Genomic DNA, 20676 nt, shown 5'->3' with positions numbered 1-20676 from the left:
AACAACTGGCCATTAATTTAGAGAAGTAAGTTACGAAACTACAGACATCAATTTCAGTGTAGATACCGCAGTTTTAGAAAATACAATTTTTTAATTTCAGACATAGGATTATAAAAGATTCCCATAATTTTATTTCTGATTTTAATTTTTATTTAAATCCTGAAGCTTAAGAAATATCATTTTCAATTTCATTTAAGTTTCATAAGATGTTTCGATCCGATATTTTTGGAAATCCCAGACTTTTATGCATAGGCAAATGGAAGTTTGCTATAATATATCGTAGATAAAGTTACTCGCTAGAAAATAAATTACAAAGTAGCAACATAAATAAAGGAAATGGTAATTGATACTACATGTATGCATTTAATAGCAAAAATAACTGAAAATCAGAACTGAAATTTGATATAATGATTAAAATGTTCCCAATAATATGGCGATTTAAAATTTTTTTGAATGATTAGTTCTTTCTAAACCGTGGAAAAACTGCTAATATATAAATAATAGGAGAAAAAGAATATTTATAATTTCACGAATTTAAATTACTTCTTATTAGAACTTAAAATTTGTTGACTTCGAATTGATAAATGTGCTGCATTATATTTATTCAAGCAATAACCAATTCTAGCGCATCTATTTGAATTCCCAAGGACTATAGATGCCCCATTTAAAAGATTATGTGAAAGGTAGATAAAAATTTTTGATGTTTTGTATGTTATTTGTTAAAAGTTTTTAAAGTAGGAGTTATAAGCGTACAGATAATCTATTTCTAAAAAGAAAAAAATGCAAAAAGAATATCCGGCTATAGAATTCTTTCAATTACAAAATTACCATATCCGTCTCAAAATCTGTTTTGATTTATTTTTATTACATTTTATTATTATCATTACTACTACCATAGTTATCCTTATTATTATCTTTATATTACAGTTCATCTGCCCTCAAATGATGACGACCTACAGTCTACTCTGATCATACAAAATGATCCGCAGGAGAATATTCAGTACCTCTGAGGACCATTCTGATTTTCATTATACAGGGCTAGCATAAATGATTCATTCATTTTGAAAAGGCTAGTGTATAAATAACATGTTTTTAAAAGGCTATATTTTCAAAAGTATTGCGCGTACACACATGAAGAATATATGAAAAGAACCACAAACTCACCAAGTTTTTTTCACTATTTCAGCAAGTTTCCCGGATAAGTGGAATGTAGCTTCATCGCTGCATATCAACTTGGTGGCGAAATCTTCGTCCTCCAATAATTTCTGCAGCCTGAAGCAAAAATCTTGTCGACAGGCATAATTTTCCGGCTTTAACTGTTGCGTGTGCTACATATGGCACAGTTTGAAATGCAACCGCTGGTGCAAAATCTTTCACACAATTTTTTGCGGTAATCCGTACATAGTATGGTTATTTGACAGGACGAACAACTGGGCATCAACGCTGCAAAATGTATGGAATGAAGTCAATTACCGTCTAGACGCGTGTCATGTCACCAAAGGGGCACACACTGAATATTTGTAGAGGGTGCATGAATTTGGTGAGTTTGTGGTTCTTTTCATATAGCCTTAACATGAAATAATTTTGAAAATATAGGCTCTTCAAAAGGAATAAATAATTTATCCTTGCTCTGATTTTTTTTACAGCTGAAATGTCACTCACGTCAGTGGTACTGGTTTGAAGGAAGCCATCTGATAATAAAAATTAGCCAGCTATTATTCATTGTTCATTGCTGTTGTTCTTTGGGCACTGATTTCGAAAGTTTTCATTAAAACTCTAACATGATCTTGCCGTGAACGGGTAAGATTTTATCTGCTCAGGGTATTTTATTTCTGTTTTTTTCTTTCCATTGAGAATTCTGTAATCCTTTTCGATATTACTCTTTGCAGTTCTGTATTAAGCATATATAAATTTAAAAATCAGCTTTGTTTAGCAACCTAAAATAATTTAGAGCTGCGGATGTTACTAACAGGACACAGCTCTTGAAATACATCCGAGGAAAACCACAATTTAATCTTCTTTTAACGAGTGGAAGAGGCTAAATGTATGAATTCATGTTGCTACTTGGTTTGGGTATACGTTGACCAAAGAGAAATGAAATCCGTAACATCTTTACCCACTACACTCCTAAGCATCTTTAATCAACTACGGGTATCGTTGTCTTCTAAGTTACCACGATATGGAACGATGGGAATACAAGTGGAATCTTCAGGAGTTATTTAAAAGCTCTTTGCCATGAGCCTTCGATTGATCTATTATCGTACAGTTTCTTACAGCGAAATTCTACAAGACCGTTGAATTACTTTAATAATATTTAAGTTTATTTACAGAGATGTAAGAAGATTAACTGGTCTCCCAAAACGAGATAACTGTGAGCCAGATTAAGTCTGAAATGACAGTTGTCAAGCAACAGATCTGTGCTTAACTAACCCTCTTGCGAACTCTTACCGAAAATCAGCAAATTAATCTAAGATGTAAAGTATATTCGAGGCTTTTCTTACAGCACGGATTCTGAGTTTAGGTTAAAACAATTAATTTGACACATATTTTAGAATACTGCTAAAAAAAAATCTGTGAAATTTATTTTATCTAGGCAATTTCCGATAATGAGAGAGGAAATTTAATCAAATAATTACATGTAATTGTAAACTAAACATTAAAATAATTTACGGTTGAATAAATAATAAAATAAATAATTGAATAGCTGTATTATTTTAAACATATCATTCAGCGAAAGTGTGAGTTATGTAAAAGGAAATAACGGTTAAACTTGATTTTACTTTGGTATATCATCTACGTACTTAAAACAAATAGAAGCGACTTTTAAGGCTAAAAGTAAGCTTTATAATATCATATTTTTGAAAAAATGATCTGAATCTCTTTTGAATAGTTGGCGTTTAATTTAATATGGATTCATATAAAGGAAAGAAGAATATCTGGTTTTTATCACATATTTTAGTTTTAATTTTAAAATTACAAAATGCCTTTAATAGTATTTTATTCAAGATTAACAAATAACAAAAGAAGAGAAAACACTAATAAAAGCTATAAAACTCAGAAGATGCTTAAAACTGTAACCTTTATTTAATGCTGTTTCTATAACATTTAGTTTACGCAGGCAAAGTATACGAAGGCACGCGTAAACATCTGGAGAAATGCTGGTGATGATTAGACTCCTGAGGGATAAAAAGCAACTCAACTTACCTCTGGAAAAATGTTTTTTCTTATTCTTGATGATAATTTTTCTCATGAGCTGCCTAGGAGAAGGTAGCAACTGCCCGGGATTCAACTACAGTAAGAAATAAAAGCAATTATTTTATGAGGAAAGAAACATTTGTTTTAAGCAATTAAGAAGCAAAAGGAAAATTTAAAAAAAAGAGAGAGAGAAATGGATTTTTTATACTTCAAAACAATTATAATGATCTAGGAACATATTTTGAAACCAGGATTTAGCACACATATTTTTAATTCCACTTAATAAATAACAAGTTTTAAATTACAATACTGTCAGTGTTTTGCGTTTTAAAAATTATTATCTTCTAAGAACTCATCCGTATGCCTTTATGCTAAAAGGAAACGTGCAGAACATATTTCGCTCCTTGAAGAATGGAAATGGAATTAGAGATTACTTAGGTTAGATTTAGATTAGCCAGTTCAAATGATATACCTTGATATATAATTCTAATTTGTGCTTATTAAAAATCATTAAAATGATTTCCCATAAAATGAAAGGATCAAGAAGCGGAAAAAGTAGCTTCTAGAATATAAAGCACTGATTTTTAAGATTAGGATTTTATAATGCTGTTTATGAAGAATAACAACGTTTAAAAGAATAATTGGCATTTTTCCTTGACAAATCGATATCATATGGCAAACACACAGAATTGAGACGCACAAATTATACTCTTCATATATAACAGTGATAATTATTTTAAGGAACAAATAAAAAAAGAGCATCTATCTTTAAAAACTGCTTTAAAATTTCTGGCTTCTTTAAAAAATACATATTTAATTGAAATTTTCAAAAGCTTTAAACTAACACAGGAAAATTATTTCTTGTCTTCTTCTGATTTATATTAATAATTCCTCTTTCATCCGATCAAAGCTACTTTAAAAATTGCAGATATAACAAAAAAGCATTTTTACATTAATTTATTATTTTCGTGTACGTACAGAAGTCACGTACATATGCATGTATGTATGTATGAATATAACGCATATGTATGTATGTATGAATGTTTCTCGCATAATTAGAAAACTATCAGCTGTAGAACATTGAAAATTTGCTTATGAGACTGCTATAATATCTAGTTATGCACCTCTCTTTCTACTTCAATTATTAATACTAACTATATATATGTAATAGTTTTGATGCGTAGTCGTGCTGGCAGAGTGGCAAGAAGAGACGATGACGAAACTGTTTTTTTGCCAAATCACCAATCTTTATTCTCACACATATCCAAATTAATTTGGCAGATACTTATTCAATCATAATAAAATATGATAAATGTCTATGATAATGTTAAATTAATCGTTTTAATAATAAATTAATAAATTTTTTTAAGAAATGACGTAAGCAGCTGAGAAGCAAAGCGGCGCGAGGATGACAGAGTAGAACTTAGGGAAATGAATGGAATGACATTAATTAATTCACCAGCTGTATTTGCACTTCTGAATCGTTAATTTGGAGTTCCTCAATTATTTTAAAATCAGTTATCGCATTTTCGTATATCTTAAATATCCCCCCCTTCAAAAGAAAAGATCGGGAATACAGGGTGGCAGAAAAGCATTAGTAATTAGCGAAACAAGATAAAAGTTTATTATATGAAGACAGACATGAGGAAGTATCAAGGACATATGTAAGATATAAGAAAATACAATATCTGCTTTAAAAATAATTCGCGACCTCAAAATTAACGATTCTAGATTTGGTTCTCTCCCCTAAATTCATCTGTTCTCCCAAATTCGAGATCCTTCTAATCCTTAAATGTTATGTAACAACCTCAAATTAACCAATCATAGCTTGTATCTACAATTACATCAGAATTAGCATAAATATAACTGGTGAATTAATTACGTCAGTCCATGTTTTCCTTAAGTGCTACTCTGTCATCCTTGACCTAGGTTTTAAGAGAGACAGAGAGGAAATCTCCAAATTAAATAATAAATTAACGATTCTAGATTTGGTGCTCTCCCCCTAAATCATAGCTAATTAAAATTAAAAGTTTGCTTTTATATTTTTTATCTTACACATATACACACACACGTTTGATACTGTGCAATAAAAACGGGAGGTGTACAGCAGTCCCATTTAGAAAATATTATGTTCTACAGCTAATCATTTTTGAACTATGTGACATACATACCCACAAACATACACGCGTAGGTACAGACGTCACGGAAAAATAAAAGAATCCCCTTCGAATCAATTTTATAATTCGTTTTGGACAAAATAATCCTTTATTCTGTCCGTACGTATAGTCATCACGCAAAACTAATCGTCCAAATGGATTCAGGAATGGACAAAATGGATATTTCTCTTGAAATATGGTATCTGAAATTTTTCTCTTTTACAGTAATTCCTTACTTTGTATAAGAGAGCATTGTTACATTAATATATCATTAGAAATTTTAAATTTAAAATAATCAAGCAGTATTATCTAAGTATTTAGATGAATTAACTTTTTAACAATTCTAAAATTAGATATTTTTAAAAATTTAGTAACGCAGATGTCTATTATGAATTGCACGAATAATATAAAAACAGTAAAAATTAAAAAATGTTGTTTCCAGAGTTCTGTTTGGTAAATTATTTTTTATCGCTAATGGCATCGTCCCAACAATCCAAATTAAAAGAACGTTTTCGAGCAATTTATTCCTGTACTGTTATCAGATAAAACGTTATCATTTATATCCTTGTTGCTATTTATTAATTACTATCATTACAAACAGCTGATCCATCATAACTGTTAAACTATCATTTTAATCTAGTGTAATAAGCCAAACTGATACTAACCGTCTGAATACTTCATTACAAACGATTAGATTTCGGTACTCTAAAAGGCGTTTAATTCCTGTAGAGTGTCTTTCAATTGTTTTAGATATTTGAATAATTATTACAACCGAAACTTTGATATTAACCGTCTGAATACTTCATTACAAACGATTAGATTTCGGTACTCTAAAAGGCGTTTAATTCCTGTAGAGTGTCTTTCAATTGTTTTAGATATTTGAATAATTATTACAACCGAAACTTTGATATTAACCGTCTGAATACTTGATTACAAACGATTAGATTTCGGTACTCTAAAAGGCGTTTAATTGCTGTAGAGTGTCTTTCAATTGTTTTAGATATTTGAATAATTATTACAACCGAAACTTTGATATTCCTCAAATTGGAGCATTTAAGTTCTAAGAATAGGAATCTGAGGCCTGTTTTCGCTGCCTTGTCCATAGGAGAAAAGACTGTTCTTGCTGGGGTTACTTTAGGTCGAAGTAGATCCTTGGTAAGTGTATGTTCGAAATTCTGTTGTGATCTACCTAATCCTGTAATCTCTACATCGGTTAGATTAAAATTGCTGAATTTTCAGCCTTCGTAAAAGGAAACTTCGGGTTAGAACCATGCCCAAATCGACTGATAATTTTATTTCATTTATTTTAATTTAATCACTCTCATGCAGTGAGTTGGAACAAATTTACAGTATTTTAATTCTGTGTCTATTTGTTTAATAAGTATTAATTCTGGTGGTGATACTTCTTTACTCGGAATAAATGTAACCAATGTCGATTTAATGGTAATTGACATCACGAAGTTAGTTGAAAGTCATTTCAGGTGTTACAAAATAAATAAAAAGCATTCTTTCATTTTAACATTTGGTTAAAGAATCTCCGTGGAGTCATACGAACTAATCTTTCGCCCTTTTACTATGATAGATAAATTTGATGGAAAGTACTACTTATGTTATGATTGTTAAATTAAATGTAGCCAAGACCTTGTAGTTTGTAAGCCTTGTTGAAGTGGCTAGTTACTTCTTAAGTTAGACCAGAGAAAGTCTCTGAAAATATAACTTGGAAAATCCGCCCTCTCTGCCACTAGAAATCGAAACCTTGATTTGATGATCAACGCAGTGCGGCTCAGCCTACTTTGCCCTTTCATACACATGACGCTAAATGTCATTAATGATGTCATGAAAATACAATTTTAAAAGTATGAGTATTCGTGGCAGTCGTATTTGTAAAGGGTATAGAAAATGACGGAGGAATTTCAGTTTCAATAAGGTAAAGTTAAATTTATATGTCATTATCATTTGTTTAAATTTACATCAAATATGCTATTAGGCTACATTAGTGCATGTTATGTGTAGCATCATTAGGTTATTTTGAAACAGGCGTACATATGAGCAATGCCCTCGCCGCGGCTCGAATCTGGATCGCTCGAATACGCACCGAGTGTGCTACCATTACACCAGGAAGGTATGCAAAAAAGGAGGGAGAAAATCTGCGTCGGGTGTGCTGCGTTAACCGTGAGGCCGATTACTGTCGGCCAGGAGGGTTGCAGCATACTCGTAAACTAAACTAAACTAAATCTTATATACTTTTCCTTCTAAAGGGCGACTGCGGATTAGGGGATTTAGTCCTCATATCCTGTTAGTAAAGAATCCTCATCCGCCAGCTTTTAGTTCGGGCGACTGTAGAGTCATTACGTTATTTTGAAGCAAGAAACATGAAAAATGAGCAGTATACTCACTGGGACTCGAACCTGGATCACACGAATTTCGCGCCATGTGTGCTGCCGTTACACCACGAAGGCATGCAGAGAAGAGGGAGAAAATACCTTATATATGTTTCAGACGTTTCTTTAAAACGTTTGAAATTTATAAATCGTTTCTTCATAAATGTGAATAGTGTACTGAAAGGTAATGGATATTATAACGGAGTTTAGTCGGTTAATGTCTTTTCCACCTTGAACTTTAAATAATCAGATCTAAAAAGTGTACAATTAACTTTGATTTAGTGCTTCAAATAAAATGTCTTTTCTTGAGAAAGTCATCAACTGACTAACTACCGCTGGGAAGGGGTGCTATTTTCGGCTACTGGATAGATTCAGAAAAATGAAATAATCTGTCAAAATTCAGAAAAAGAGACTTTGATGTTTTGTAACAATTACGATTTAAAACATGTTAGATTTAAGAACAATTGAAACTTAAAATAGATTGAAATAAGAACATAATGCAAAATTGGTTGTGCAGATTCAAACGAATAATAATACTAGTACTGACTATTTGTAAGGGAGTGAGAAGTTCAGGATTCCAGAGAAATATTTACATTAGAGAAATTACATGAGAATGCAAGGAAAACATCATTGAATATTTTCGCCTTCCCAAAGTCAAGCACCCATGTGAATTAGAACGGAACGGAAATGACAACAGAAAAGGTAACAGAGTTTCCGCCTTCTAAGAAATATTTTCAACACTATTAAGCGATAATATAAACTCAACACATTTTTCTAAAAGATGAGACAGAGATTACGTGCTCTAACCTAAAACTTTCCCCAAACTGCATTCCATTCCTTTAAAGAACTAGCTCTTTTTCCATTTCAGAATTTATGAAGACATACTTAAACGTTGAGTTGTAAAGAGGTCTGACCGAAATATAAAATATTACTTGGAATTTTAGAGGTTTTGGCACTCCGCTATAAATTTTTCCGCTGGAAACTTCAAATCTATCTTTGGTTACCTCTTGGATTTTTCGGTTACCTGAATTATATCCCAGGTTATTGAACTTGCCAATCTTTCCTTTCCTTTGCTAAAGATATTTGCAGTAGACTTCATTTTATTTCTCCTAGGCTGTTTCTTCCCTTTGAGGAAAGAAACTAATAAACTGAATGCATCTAAAAGTATATATAATAAAAGTGTTTTAACTGTGCGAGTGTTAGTGACAATTTCTATATTATCGCCACTTGCACAATCAGCAAAAGAAAGTGGTAACTATTACTAGAGAATATCTTAATTTAAAAATTAGAGTTCGTTTTTTTAGTTCTCAATGCATGTTTAGTTGCTTCTTGTCTATGAATTTATTTTTCCCAATGTCTTTGCAAAAGACTATACAAAAGAGGTTCAGTTTATTTCAACTGAGTATAGAAATAGATGTAAAGTCACATTAATGTAAACTTTGGTGCATAACATTAAAAAAGTCTCTTAATAAATTTACCTCAATCAAAAACTATGGACATTTGACATCATACATTGGTAATCTAATTCCTGAAACCTAATTGCCTTTTCCTTCACGGAATCGCATAATTTATGGTGTATAATGAAATATGTGCTTCTGAGTAATTTTTGAAGTAAAAGTCATCTTAATACCATACAAATCTTACTTTCAGGTTCTTCCTATTATTATATTTAGTTTTAATAAAAATATTATCCCTTTTGCCACGAATCAATATCATAATGAACAACCTCTTTTAATTCAACCTTCTCAACAACCTTCATTTAAATTAGACAATAAGGATAGAAATTTATTCGGCACCTTGCTAAACTTTTTGATGAATATGACAATTTTATTAATGAGAACTATTACGAAAAGCTCGTGATATTTATCATACCTATGCCAGCGTCGCATGTATTTCAGTATAAGAAATATTAATTATAAAAATAGAAGTTTTCGTTATTCCAGTAAACAGAAAATCTTGCTCAGAGGATTTCTAGTCAAGGATAAAATTTTCGGAATCTATTCTGCTTAATGCAAGCCTACCACGATTTTTCGTTGATAGTTCAACCAATGATATTGACAAGAGTTCCTTTCTACGTATTTTGAAGTTTCATTTGATGATCTGAACTCCGTCAGAAAGGTTAATACCGCTGAAAACGCTGACTTAAATACAAACACAGGGAAATGGGCTGGCTGCGCGGTTGGGTTACGTAGTTTTCCTCATACGTAACAGGAACATGATCCAGTTTCCTTCAGAAAATCATTCATAAATGCATTCTTTCACTTAGATAACCCTTGAGCGGAGTAATATAACCTAACTTAATTTAAATCTCCAATAACTTGATAGATTATTTTTACTTGGTCGCCACTTGCATTAAAATTCCCTTGTCCATTTAAAAAAGCAACAGCCACTTTAAAAGCTAAAATTAGGCACACATCAACCATGGAAAAATTGATTTTATGAAAGAAGTATCCGCATATCAAGGTAGAAAGGCAAATGTGCACTCTTATTCAAGGAGCAAAAATGTTCTGCGCTGAGAGATGAAGTAAAATTTATATAATTAACTGAAGCAGAATGATATTGATTTGCACAAAAGTTAGCTTCATATTTTATGCCTCCTTCGTCATTATTTATCCGTTTTATTTCACATATATATAATATAGTGGATATATCTCAAACACACCTCTCTTCCTGCACTTCTCCAACATGAATCTTCGTTCAGGATTCCGTAGGCGTGGTTTCCCTGCTGTTACTTCTTTAATGCACTAGCAGTAGCACATAAATTTAGCATAACAAAAAAAATACCAAAATATCACACCAGAGATTTCTTTTTGCTCCCTGAAAATTTCCTGCAATTTCTTGAAATACAGAGCTGGTCTTTAAAATCAAAATTCCATAATGCTGAAATACTTCTGGATAAGTTGACTTACTAAAAGGGAGATAAATCTTCTCAGAATTAATATTGAGAGACTTCTGCATAGACCTTCTCTAAAACTATACATGCTTTTTTCCGGTCAAAAATGTATGACTTACCTGATCTTTGTTTGAATGCATCATTCTTATCCTAGTGTTCTTTCATTTTTCGTTTTGCCTTTGCGTTCTGTTAGTATTCACATCTCAAGCGGGGTAAATGCTTACTTCGGATGTCCAAGTTGTTGCTTTAGGGGTTTTCCAAAGTTTTGTTTTCCGAGTTCAATCCCTGTTTTATTTGTCCTATTTTTATTTGGGGTTTTAATTCCAGATAGAGTTTTCCGTTTTCGTGCTTGATTTTGCATCTGTTAATCCAGGTCTCATTATTTTCGATAATTTCCCCATGACTGGAGTGTTTTCAATTAGCATAACACCTCCCTACATTGTTATCTCTTCCTTCGATTAAGGACCTTACCAGGGGCCGATCGATTAAAGACTGTTAAATGCTCTAGTACTTTCCAACCTAGTGCGAACGAGCTGGCTGCAAGGTTGGTATTTTATTGTTTTCCCGATATGTAAACATTTCCATAAGTTTGTTTCACTTAAAAAGACCTCAACGCAGACATTCCTCCTTTTAATGCAGATAGCATGTGTTTACCAAGCAACCTTCGAAGTTCAGTTTGTTCGAAATCTCAAGTCGTTTCAACCAGCACCATTTACTAGTATATTTTAATATGCTTTCTTTCCGACAAGAGTAGTTTTTGAATGTGCTTGTTATTAAATTATAAGACCATCAGTGGCATGCTCCACGTAAGATGAAAGCAGAGTGTTACCGGAGTTCATACTTAACGCATAAGCCTAAAATGACGAAACAAACTATTTTTAAGTCTAATAATGTGGTTATTATTGAATACAATTTCTGAGGAGGATTATTACCATTAGTATAGACTAACATTTCATGTTTTGTTGTGTAACTAACATTACATTATGAATCATACAGAAAAAATAAAATTTTTATCTTATTTCAAGCATAAATAGTTATTCTTACTAATAATGATGAATAATTATAGGTATTGTTAATATTCTCGTCCTAATGAAATTATTGATCGCCATAAAAAATATCTAACGCTATCGCACAGTTTATTATTTTGATTAGTAAGAGCGCTTGATATATTTTTGATTACTTACCTTAAATTTAAAATCAAGTAACGCTTTTGGTCATAAATTGAACACATGAAAATCAATTCACTTTCTCTCTATATGCATCATTTTTCTTTGAGACCAATATCAATCTAAGATTAAATTTTTATTTAATTTGGCGTGAATATTAGAAATCCTGTTATACCTCCCAACGTCAAAATCATATTCTTACTTATAAGTTACTTATAGCTTATCTCACCTGCTTTAAGAAAAAATAATCATTGAGAGAAAGGTAATGTTACTTTAGCAATATCTTTCAAAAGAGTTTACCTAAAAATATCAATTTGTCTAGCTAATAATCTGTCAGAATACTTCGTATGGAAACAGCACAGTAGCTCATATTCTAGTTTACGTAAAACCATTAATTAAGAAAATGAATATTTAAAGGAGAATAAAACATTTTTCTGACCTGTGTTTGGTAGAAATGTGTGAACTGTGTTTGGTAGACCTGTGTTTGGTAGCTTTGAAAAAATGTACGCATTTGATTAATGAAAAGGAATGGTACATGTGTCAGTTTTTAAGTCGGGCTGGGAGTAATTAGAGAGCCTTACTATTCTCTACAGCAGAGAGGATTTTTTAAAAATTATTATTGTCATTTATTTCGTGAAGAGTTAATGAACACTGAGGTGTTATTAATGATATCCTGTAAGATCCAAACGAAAACCTATTTTGGAACTGCGGAATTTGATGCTTAATTGGGTATTTCTCTAAAGATTCTAAAGATAAAGAATGGAATGTCTTAGTTACGGAGCTCCTAATCATCTATCTTTGGTGCTGATTACAAAAAAATTGTGTATGACATTAAAATATATGAAACTTCACCGAAAAAAATTGAAAGTATTTTAAACAATCGGATGTAAGAAGCTTTTGTTGTCAATTATTTGAGAAAATGTGGCGAGTATTTGTTTTTCGGGAAAGTGCATTTTACAAAGAAAAGTATGCTTTATATTAGTCTACCTAAATATTTCTATAAACTTTTTTCCTTCACCGATTTTAAAATACTTTACTAGGAAAACGTTTTACCAACAAGATAAATATCAGCGAATATTTCAGTTAACTTCAATACATCGTATGTAGTACTTACTATATCCTTTTATATACTATAGTAAATTATACATCTTTTATATACTACAATCTTTTATACACTACAATAAATTATACATCTTTTATATACTACAATCTTTTATATACCTATAATTATCCATCACATTTAGCAAGAATAACTATTTATCCTTGTATTTTTTTTTTGTATGATTCATAATGTAATGTTAGTTACACAACAAACCATGAAATGTTAGTCTATACTAATAGTAAGAATCCTCATCAGAAATTGTACAATACTATAAGAACATTTATTACCCTTGTATTTGATTCTCTGTTTTTTAATGCATATTTACATATCAAATCATAAGGGTTGCACGGATAATGCACTTTTTAAAAATCACTGTTCTAAATTTATAATCTTAATTTTCCTTGACATTAAATATTTATTTTGTCAAAAATCCAGTTTTCAAAAATCTATTCTACCTCATATAACAATTGCAACCTATTGCATATAAAATCAATTCAGTTTTAAGCGACATTTTTTCCAAGAAATACATCTTTATAAATTTTAAAACTGCAGTAAATTTACGTTTTCACGAGGTTTAAGTGAGCGAAATGGAATTTATATTTTAAACATTATTCCTTATATTCCTTACTTTATCATCCAACTGAGGGAACTTCAATATTTAAACTGTTTTCTCTCTACTTTCCTGATGTCACAATAAAGACGATATATAGTTTTGAAACATTTTACTTTATTAATTTACAAGGATGTTCCTTCCGACTTTGAAAAATCTGATAGAATTTGCAAATATGCGTGCAACCAAGAGGCTCTGTTAAAGTATCTATTCCACACATACATTTTCCAAGTGGTATTTACTCTCACGAAGCGACAATCGCTTATTCATAAAGAAATGCAATGTGTCGTTTTAGTTATGCCAATGTAATACTTTTCAGATTCTCTTCAAATTATTACGAAATTTTAAATGAATTATAAAGTGATACATTTATATAAGACATATGTTTTGTAAATGTATACTATCTGTGGTGCATGAACATAATTGCGCAAATTTTCAAATGCGAAACTCGTTACAGATTCGGTAGATTACTGTGAGAAGTTAAGTAAGAAATATAGGGAAAATATTTTTCCACTATTTTTAAGTTATAATGTGTAACTAATTAATTTAAACTATTTCTTTTTATAATCTAGAAAATATAAATTTCATTCGATACTTTTGAACACATCTAATTTTCATTATCACTTCAACAGATGGGAAAAGAATTCTGCTCAGTATCAACTGTAATTTGATTGATGAATGGTAAGTTTAAAATGGGATAACAGCAGAAACGTTTTCAGCAAAGGAGAAAATGTCTTAGACAGAATAAGCAATATATATTAGGTAATATTTTATGTTAATTAACCTATTTAAAATTGTTTAGACAGATTAAGTAATATGTATAAAGTAATGCTTTATATTAATTAACCTATTTACCTATGGATAGGAACTTGATCCACCACTTCTGTTTTTTGTTAGCTCTCACCAGGATGAGAATGAGTTAAGAGTATTTGAGTCAGAGCTTTTGAAAGTCATGAATTGAAAGCTTTTGGCAATGATTGTCACTGTTATAGTATTTTCTTAATCAATTATGTTACATATGATCCTGAATTAGCCATTTTACTATATGAACTAAATCGCACGCTTTATAAAAGTAAATTGAGATACGCTTGGTTAGATTGTTTAAAATTTCCAGCATCGAGCTAATTTAAACTGTAAGTTCAGTTTTCTGTTACTCGCTGCCCCGCAAGTGGGGAAGTTTTAGTTTGTAAGAAAAAGCCATGCATTTGTTAAATTTAATGCATTGGATAAAAAGTTTTTTTAAGCCTTCTCAGTACTCAGTAATTATTTCAAAGACGGGGCGATATCTATCTTGTCTGTCTTAATAAAGCTGAAGAACTTTAATTAATTTCAGATAGTAATCCTAAAGAGCAATCAATGAAGTCCTAAAATTAGATCAAGGAAATAATGCTGATAAACAGAATTACAAAAAAGATTTTATTCAAAATTTAATTTCATATACTTAATTTAAGAATCCCGGTGGCGCAGGGGCTAGTGCTTGGCGCAGCAGCACCGCAGGTTTGGGGCTCGAACCCGGGCTGGGCAAGGTTGACTCGGCCTTTCATCCCTTGATTTTCCATCTCTTGGGTCGATAAAATGAGTACCAAGTTCGCTTGGGGACTAAACACTAGGGTTCCTGCGATAAGCTGACCACTTGTTCAGGGCATATGCTTACGCCTCCTGGAGCCCACGGTCAAGAAAGCAATTTTCGGAGCACTGCAGGCATTGGCCCATTAGGACTGAGGACGACGCCACTGAGTTTAGTTTTTTTATACTTAATTTAAGGATGCATTTTCTTTTACTATTTAATTAAATATTAAAATTAAATTAATTACTTAGTGACTTAATTAAGAATGAAAGTATTATCATTAACTATTAGTAACTGAAATCTCTACTTTTGTGTAGTACTGATGTCCATTAACGTTTCTCATTATATTCGCATAGATATCTCGAAAGTATTAAAACTTCTATGATATCTATCGAAATTAAACAAAGGGGAAATTATGCAGCTTCTACTTTTGCACTGCTTTTTCGAAAAGAGTAGGACAATTTTCGTAGTTTCAATATGCATGTGTTGATTTTGCACTTTTATTACATCAGTAGTTTATTGAGTAATATATTTAAGAATATTACAAATTTCATCACAGAATAAGTAATATGTATTAACCTATTAAAGATTTCATAAGCCATATAGACGTGTATCGCCGGCTGGTGAGATAATTATTCAGAGCCCTTAACATGTCTTCCATTGAGAAAACGGCTATTCTGAAGCTATTGTTAGCTGTGACTATGTATTGGCTGTATTAGCATTTTTTTCGGCTATTAAAATAACATCAGGAAAAAGGTAAAATAACCTCAGGCAAGAAAGAGAAATAATATAAATAACATGAAAAAATATAAAACGAGAATAAAATTTAAGCAGACAAATATTTTGTTTCAATTTAACTTGTATGAATTCCGTAAACTAGAATCAGATAGAATTACGTTTATACCAAGTTTTTTAAAACTCTAGAAATGCACTGTAAATGCAAACCAAACATGTACATTAAAATGTTTTATTAATGCAAATAAATTTTAATGCTGTAATGGGAATTATTACGATGTGTAACAAATATAGTAAAAAGAGACTCGAAGTTTGCAGTCTAGCTGACAGTAAAGCTGTTTGAGGAGGATTGCATGACTTTCATAACTGTTACACTAGACAGATTTCTTTAATCTCTTACTATAAGCGACTAACCAACAGCCTAATGATTGGCAATTACTGAAATTAAATGTATTAAATATTTCTTTAGTAGTAACACGAACGTTAATATCAGCAAATTATATTAACAAATTACGCTTTCTGCACAGAATTTATTTTTATTATGAATGAATCAATAAACTACTTAAAATAGATTTTGGATATTAAATAAAATACGCAGACAGAGTCATGACTACATTACTTTCTTAGTGTTTCGCAATGAAAAGTGCAACTTGTTACAAAATCCATTAAACTCTTTTTAGTTTTCAGGACATATGGATATAAAATTTTGAATGTTAATCCAAGAGCTGTGCAACTAAGGTTTATCATATATGAATGATAATATTCTCTCTACTAGGGGAATCTTATAAATGTTTAGACATGTAATTTTATTATTTTCGTTTTAAAAGTAGTAGTGTTGAGAATATTTTAAAAATAACATTTTCTATCATTTTAAGCTTTTATTGTACAGATTTCATTGAATAAGCAATTAACAAGCATTATTAAACAAACCTTTATTCATAATGTATGTAAATCAAAATCATAAACCCTATCGTAATTAAAAATGATTTTTCTTTCTTGTTTTCTTACCTGATGAGTACCAAATGGCTCCGTGATTATCATGTCTCCGAAAATCTTTCGACAGTACATCGCCATTTTGGCCTGCTGTTTCGTTCTGTTAATAAAATGGAATACATATTTCAGAAAACAGCAGTATGATTTAATACATATTTAAAATAAGCTCACAGAAAGAAAATTCTCAACTCTGTTCAAAATAATTTATCATAAATTTATATTTTGCTATTTCAATCTTCGGCGAAAAGCTTTTACAGCTTGATGTAGAGGCTACTCACTATGTTGTAAACAAACAAATCATGTTTTAAATGTCTTCGTTGAATACTTGAGTTTCAGGATAGTGTCCATTTTGACACTGACCTCAACGGATACTTTTATATCAATAAATATCAATAAATAATTTCATTTGCAAAACTGAAAAGTAATCTGAATTCTTTAAAACGGCATTTATGGTATTAAATGAAGCAAATTTAAAACGAAAGCCTTTTGGTTTACTTTTAATGTACTGAAAAAATCTGATGTGTACACCACATGACTTCCTTGTACGGAATATTAAATTATACGCATTTTTTCTTGCATTTCATTTAAACTTATTGGATTCAATTAAATCTACTTCGCCGACAGCGCATAAACCACAATAGAATAAATGCATTCTTTACAATTCACTCTAGTATTTGTTTACCATAGCGACACTGTGGCGCTAGATTCATTTAACAGTATTAATAATTATATAACAGTTAACTTATATATTTCGTTCATATTATAACTCATGATGCACAAAATTTATATCATTTAAAGAATAGAAACATCATTCTTTAAATTCTTCTTGAATAGAACATGTGGCAACGATTATCTAATCGTTGCCACATATTCTATTCAAATACTATAATAAAGCTAGAATGATGTATAAAAGAAATTAAGCAAACAAAACAAAAAAGAAACAGTTTTTCACAGACGATTGAGTATTTCTCATTCAATTAATTCAGTTCTCACTTCGCGAGAAGGCAAAAGTACATAAAAACTCAAAATATCTATATTAAAAATTACGAAGTAAATCTTAAACACTTATTTCCTTATTATTAAAAATTCCAGGAAGAATTAAGCATGATTTAATTGGCAGTAATAAATGAATATGTTATCTTTGTTGTTGTGAAGCTAAGTTTCTCTAGACTGGCAACAAATCCACTATCTCCTGTTTCAAATGTAAACATCAATGGCCGCCATAAAAAAAGGCTTAGCGGCACTTAGACAACTTTAAAATTTTTGATAATTCTAAAAGTATTGCATACAGATTTACTAAAGACATAGAAAACTTAACCGGAAGATAAAACAACATAATACAATCATTTTTAAAGCAAAAAATGTACAATTTACAAACATATAAGAGTAAAGAAACTGAGATCACTGAGCCGGGTAACAGAGTGGATATATATATATATATATAAATATATTTATATACGTTTGGTGCGGCTGATTGCAACCAAAATACGAGGTGCACATCTACATGTTATAGCAGTCCTATATACAAAATTTCAACGTTCTGAGGCTACTCGTTTTTGAGTTATGCGAGATACGTACGTACGCACGTACGTATATACGTTCGTACAGACGCCACGAAGCAGTTTTATAATTTAAAGCAGTTTTATAATTTTTTTGAATGAAACGAGTGTTTTATTCTGTCCTTACATACAAATATCACGGAAATACATCGTTAAATTTCATTCGATAGCGGTGAAAATGGATATTTTCGTTGAAATATGCTGCCTGAAACTTTTCGCGATTACAATACTTCCTTTTTACTTCGTAAAAGGAAGTAAAAAGATAAATTGAATACAACAATTATTATGTAACTGCAGTTAATTGAAAGATTCAAAGTTAATTAATAATAAAAAAGTTAATTAATTAATAATTCCTTAATAAAACAAGTAAAATATTCCTGGAAATTTTTCGTGTTTGAATACAAAATCTAATGAACTCTTGCTTCGTTAGGAAAGATTAGAAAGCGATACAGAGAGCATAATACGTTAGGAAGAGCTTAGCATCAAATGAGAACGATGGTCCAGGACAGAAATGACTGGCTATGTACTGGTGTAGAACATAAATGATTAAAGATGTGATAGCCTAGGACAGAATGAAATTAATTTCTGTTGAAATAGACATTTTGTATAAAATATTGATCATTTTCTGCTAAATTATCCCAAGACACTAAATCCGTGGGCTAAATGATGAAAGGGAAATTAGAAAAAACAGCATTAAAATCCTACTGATGATGAAACAGTATTCTGTGCATTGATGTAAAAAATATTACCTGAGAAGGCGAAACCACAAAAAGTTGTATAATAAGTAATACGCATTAAGTAACTTGCGGTCAGGTTTGATCTAAGATATACTGAAGGTGGAAATTCACAGACCATTTAATAGGGTTTTGTGTGTATTCTGGTTGGAGACATGACTACAGACTATTTAGATAAAAAGCAGACCGATGTTGAATGTAGGCCAAATAATATTGGGAGATGTAATTTATAAATTGGTAGTTTCATTTCTATTAATTTGTTTTTGTGATTTTATTTCTATTGATTTGTTTCGTTTACACGTTTGTGTTACTTATGATTTGTTTAATGCGATTATTATAATGGGGGAGTATGCAGATTGAAATTTACTACATGACAATCTTAATTATGTTAAATAATGTCAAACGGAATTTTTACGACTGAAGAATTTCTATGTATCGTGAGAAAATTTACAAAAATCATCCAAAAACTAACGCATATCATACTTAAGCGTTTATTACTCGATACGTTTAAAGGAGTTTCCAGTTTGACTCATTTTTAAGATGGCTTAACCATTTTTAAGTCTGGTCCTCCTAATTTAAATTTTGTGCAGATGAATAGAAAGATTTGAATCAATTGAAAGGTCTTTTGAAATAAGGTGTGCTGAATTTGTAAACAAACCTATATAATGACAAATAAAAGTACAAAGAATGTGAGAAATATTCCAATGGAAAATCGTGCTCGTCAACACGAAAGAATTTCGCCTTTATTAGGAATATCAAAAGTTTCACTTTAAACAGTACTGTGGGTTCTTTACGCTTTACAGATTTTGATAGTCTGAATCTGTGTAGTGACAAATAGACGAAATTGAGTAATTATTGAGCTTAGAAATTGAATCTGTAACACTAAAATTCTTGAAAAATCTTGGATATAAAATTTCGCTTATTCGTCAAATAACGAAACTGCTTTTAGTTTCAAAATTTCCTGTAATCTTTACACAGCAGTTTTTTACCTTTCATCATGCTATTTGGGTATTTTCCGTCTTTGACGCAGGAGATGTGCTGAGTGTGTTAAGAGTAACAGTCACAGGTAAGAAAATAAATAAACCACAAAATTAAATTTTCAAAAATATAAAAGAGATAAAAATGATACAGTAATTTTAATATTCATCTTAGACGTTAAAGATCTGTCTATACGATTATGTTCTGACATTATTTTCATCTGAAACAGGCTTATTGACGAAATTTCCATTCGGTGCTGTTGAGACGATGTAAGGTTAGCGACAGAATGGAACGTCCTTGCAATGTAGTAGAAATAGTTATGACGAACGCACGGTTTTTATAAATCAACTTTATATTCCCTAAGGAATAAGTGAATTACTTGACTCTTATTATTCATTTCATTTGGCTGTCTTTTAATGCATATTGTGTTTTGGGCGTGGAAATGAACATAAAATTTTGCTTAGCCTTGGAAATCATAATTATAGTATATATGTCTTAATACCAAATTGTGCTGAATTCAGAGTTTCGAAACCTTTCACAAAAGAAAACCACACCCCTACATTAATAATGCAGTCACGTTGAATCCTTTTACGAAGTGAATTTCAAG

General features: G+C 30.9%; 1 protein-coding gene across 2 annotated transcripts in view; it reads right to left on the bottom strand.

Moving 5' to 3' along the window:
* The window catches only part of LOC118189843 (1-phosphatidylinositol 4,5-bisphosphate phosphodiesterase classes I and II-like), a 783373-nt gene that overhangs the window by 184757 nt on the left and 577940 nt on the right, over positions 1-20676 (bottom strand). For both annotated transcript variants that reach the window (XM_085816200.1, XM_085816205.1), the window contains exons 12-13: positions 16814-16898; positions 3205-3289 (exon numbers count right to left, since the gene is read on the bottom strand). In XM_085816200.1, coding sequence (XP_085672326.1) covers positions 3205-3289; positions 16814-16898 — 170 coding nt within the window. The remainder of the gene's footprint in view (positions 1-3204; positions 3290-16813; positions 16899-20676) is intronic.

The sequence above is a fragment of the Stegodyphus dumicola genome, chromosome 1, assembly GCF_044657685.1.
Source record: "Stegodyphus dumicola isolate Sdum_Otavi_A_Nest chromosome 1, ASM4465768v1".
NCBI lineage: Eukaryota > Metazoa > Arthropoda > Arachnida > Araneae > Eresidae > Stegodyphus > Stegodyphus dumicola.
The sequence above is the reverse complement of the archived record's forward strand: the minus strand, read 5'-3'. Positions and strand labels throughout refer to the sequence as shown.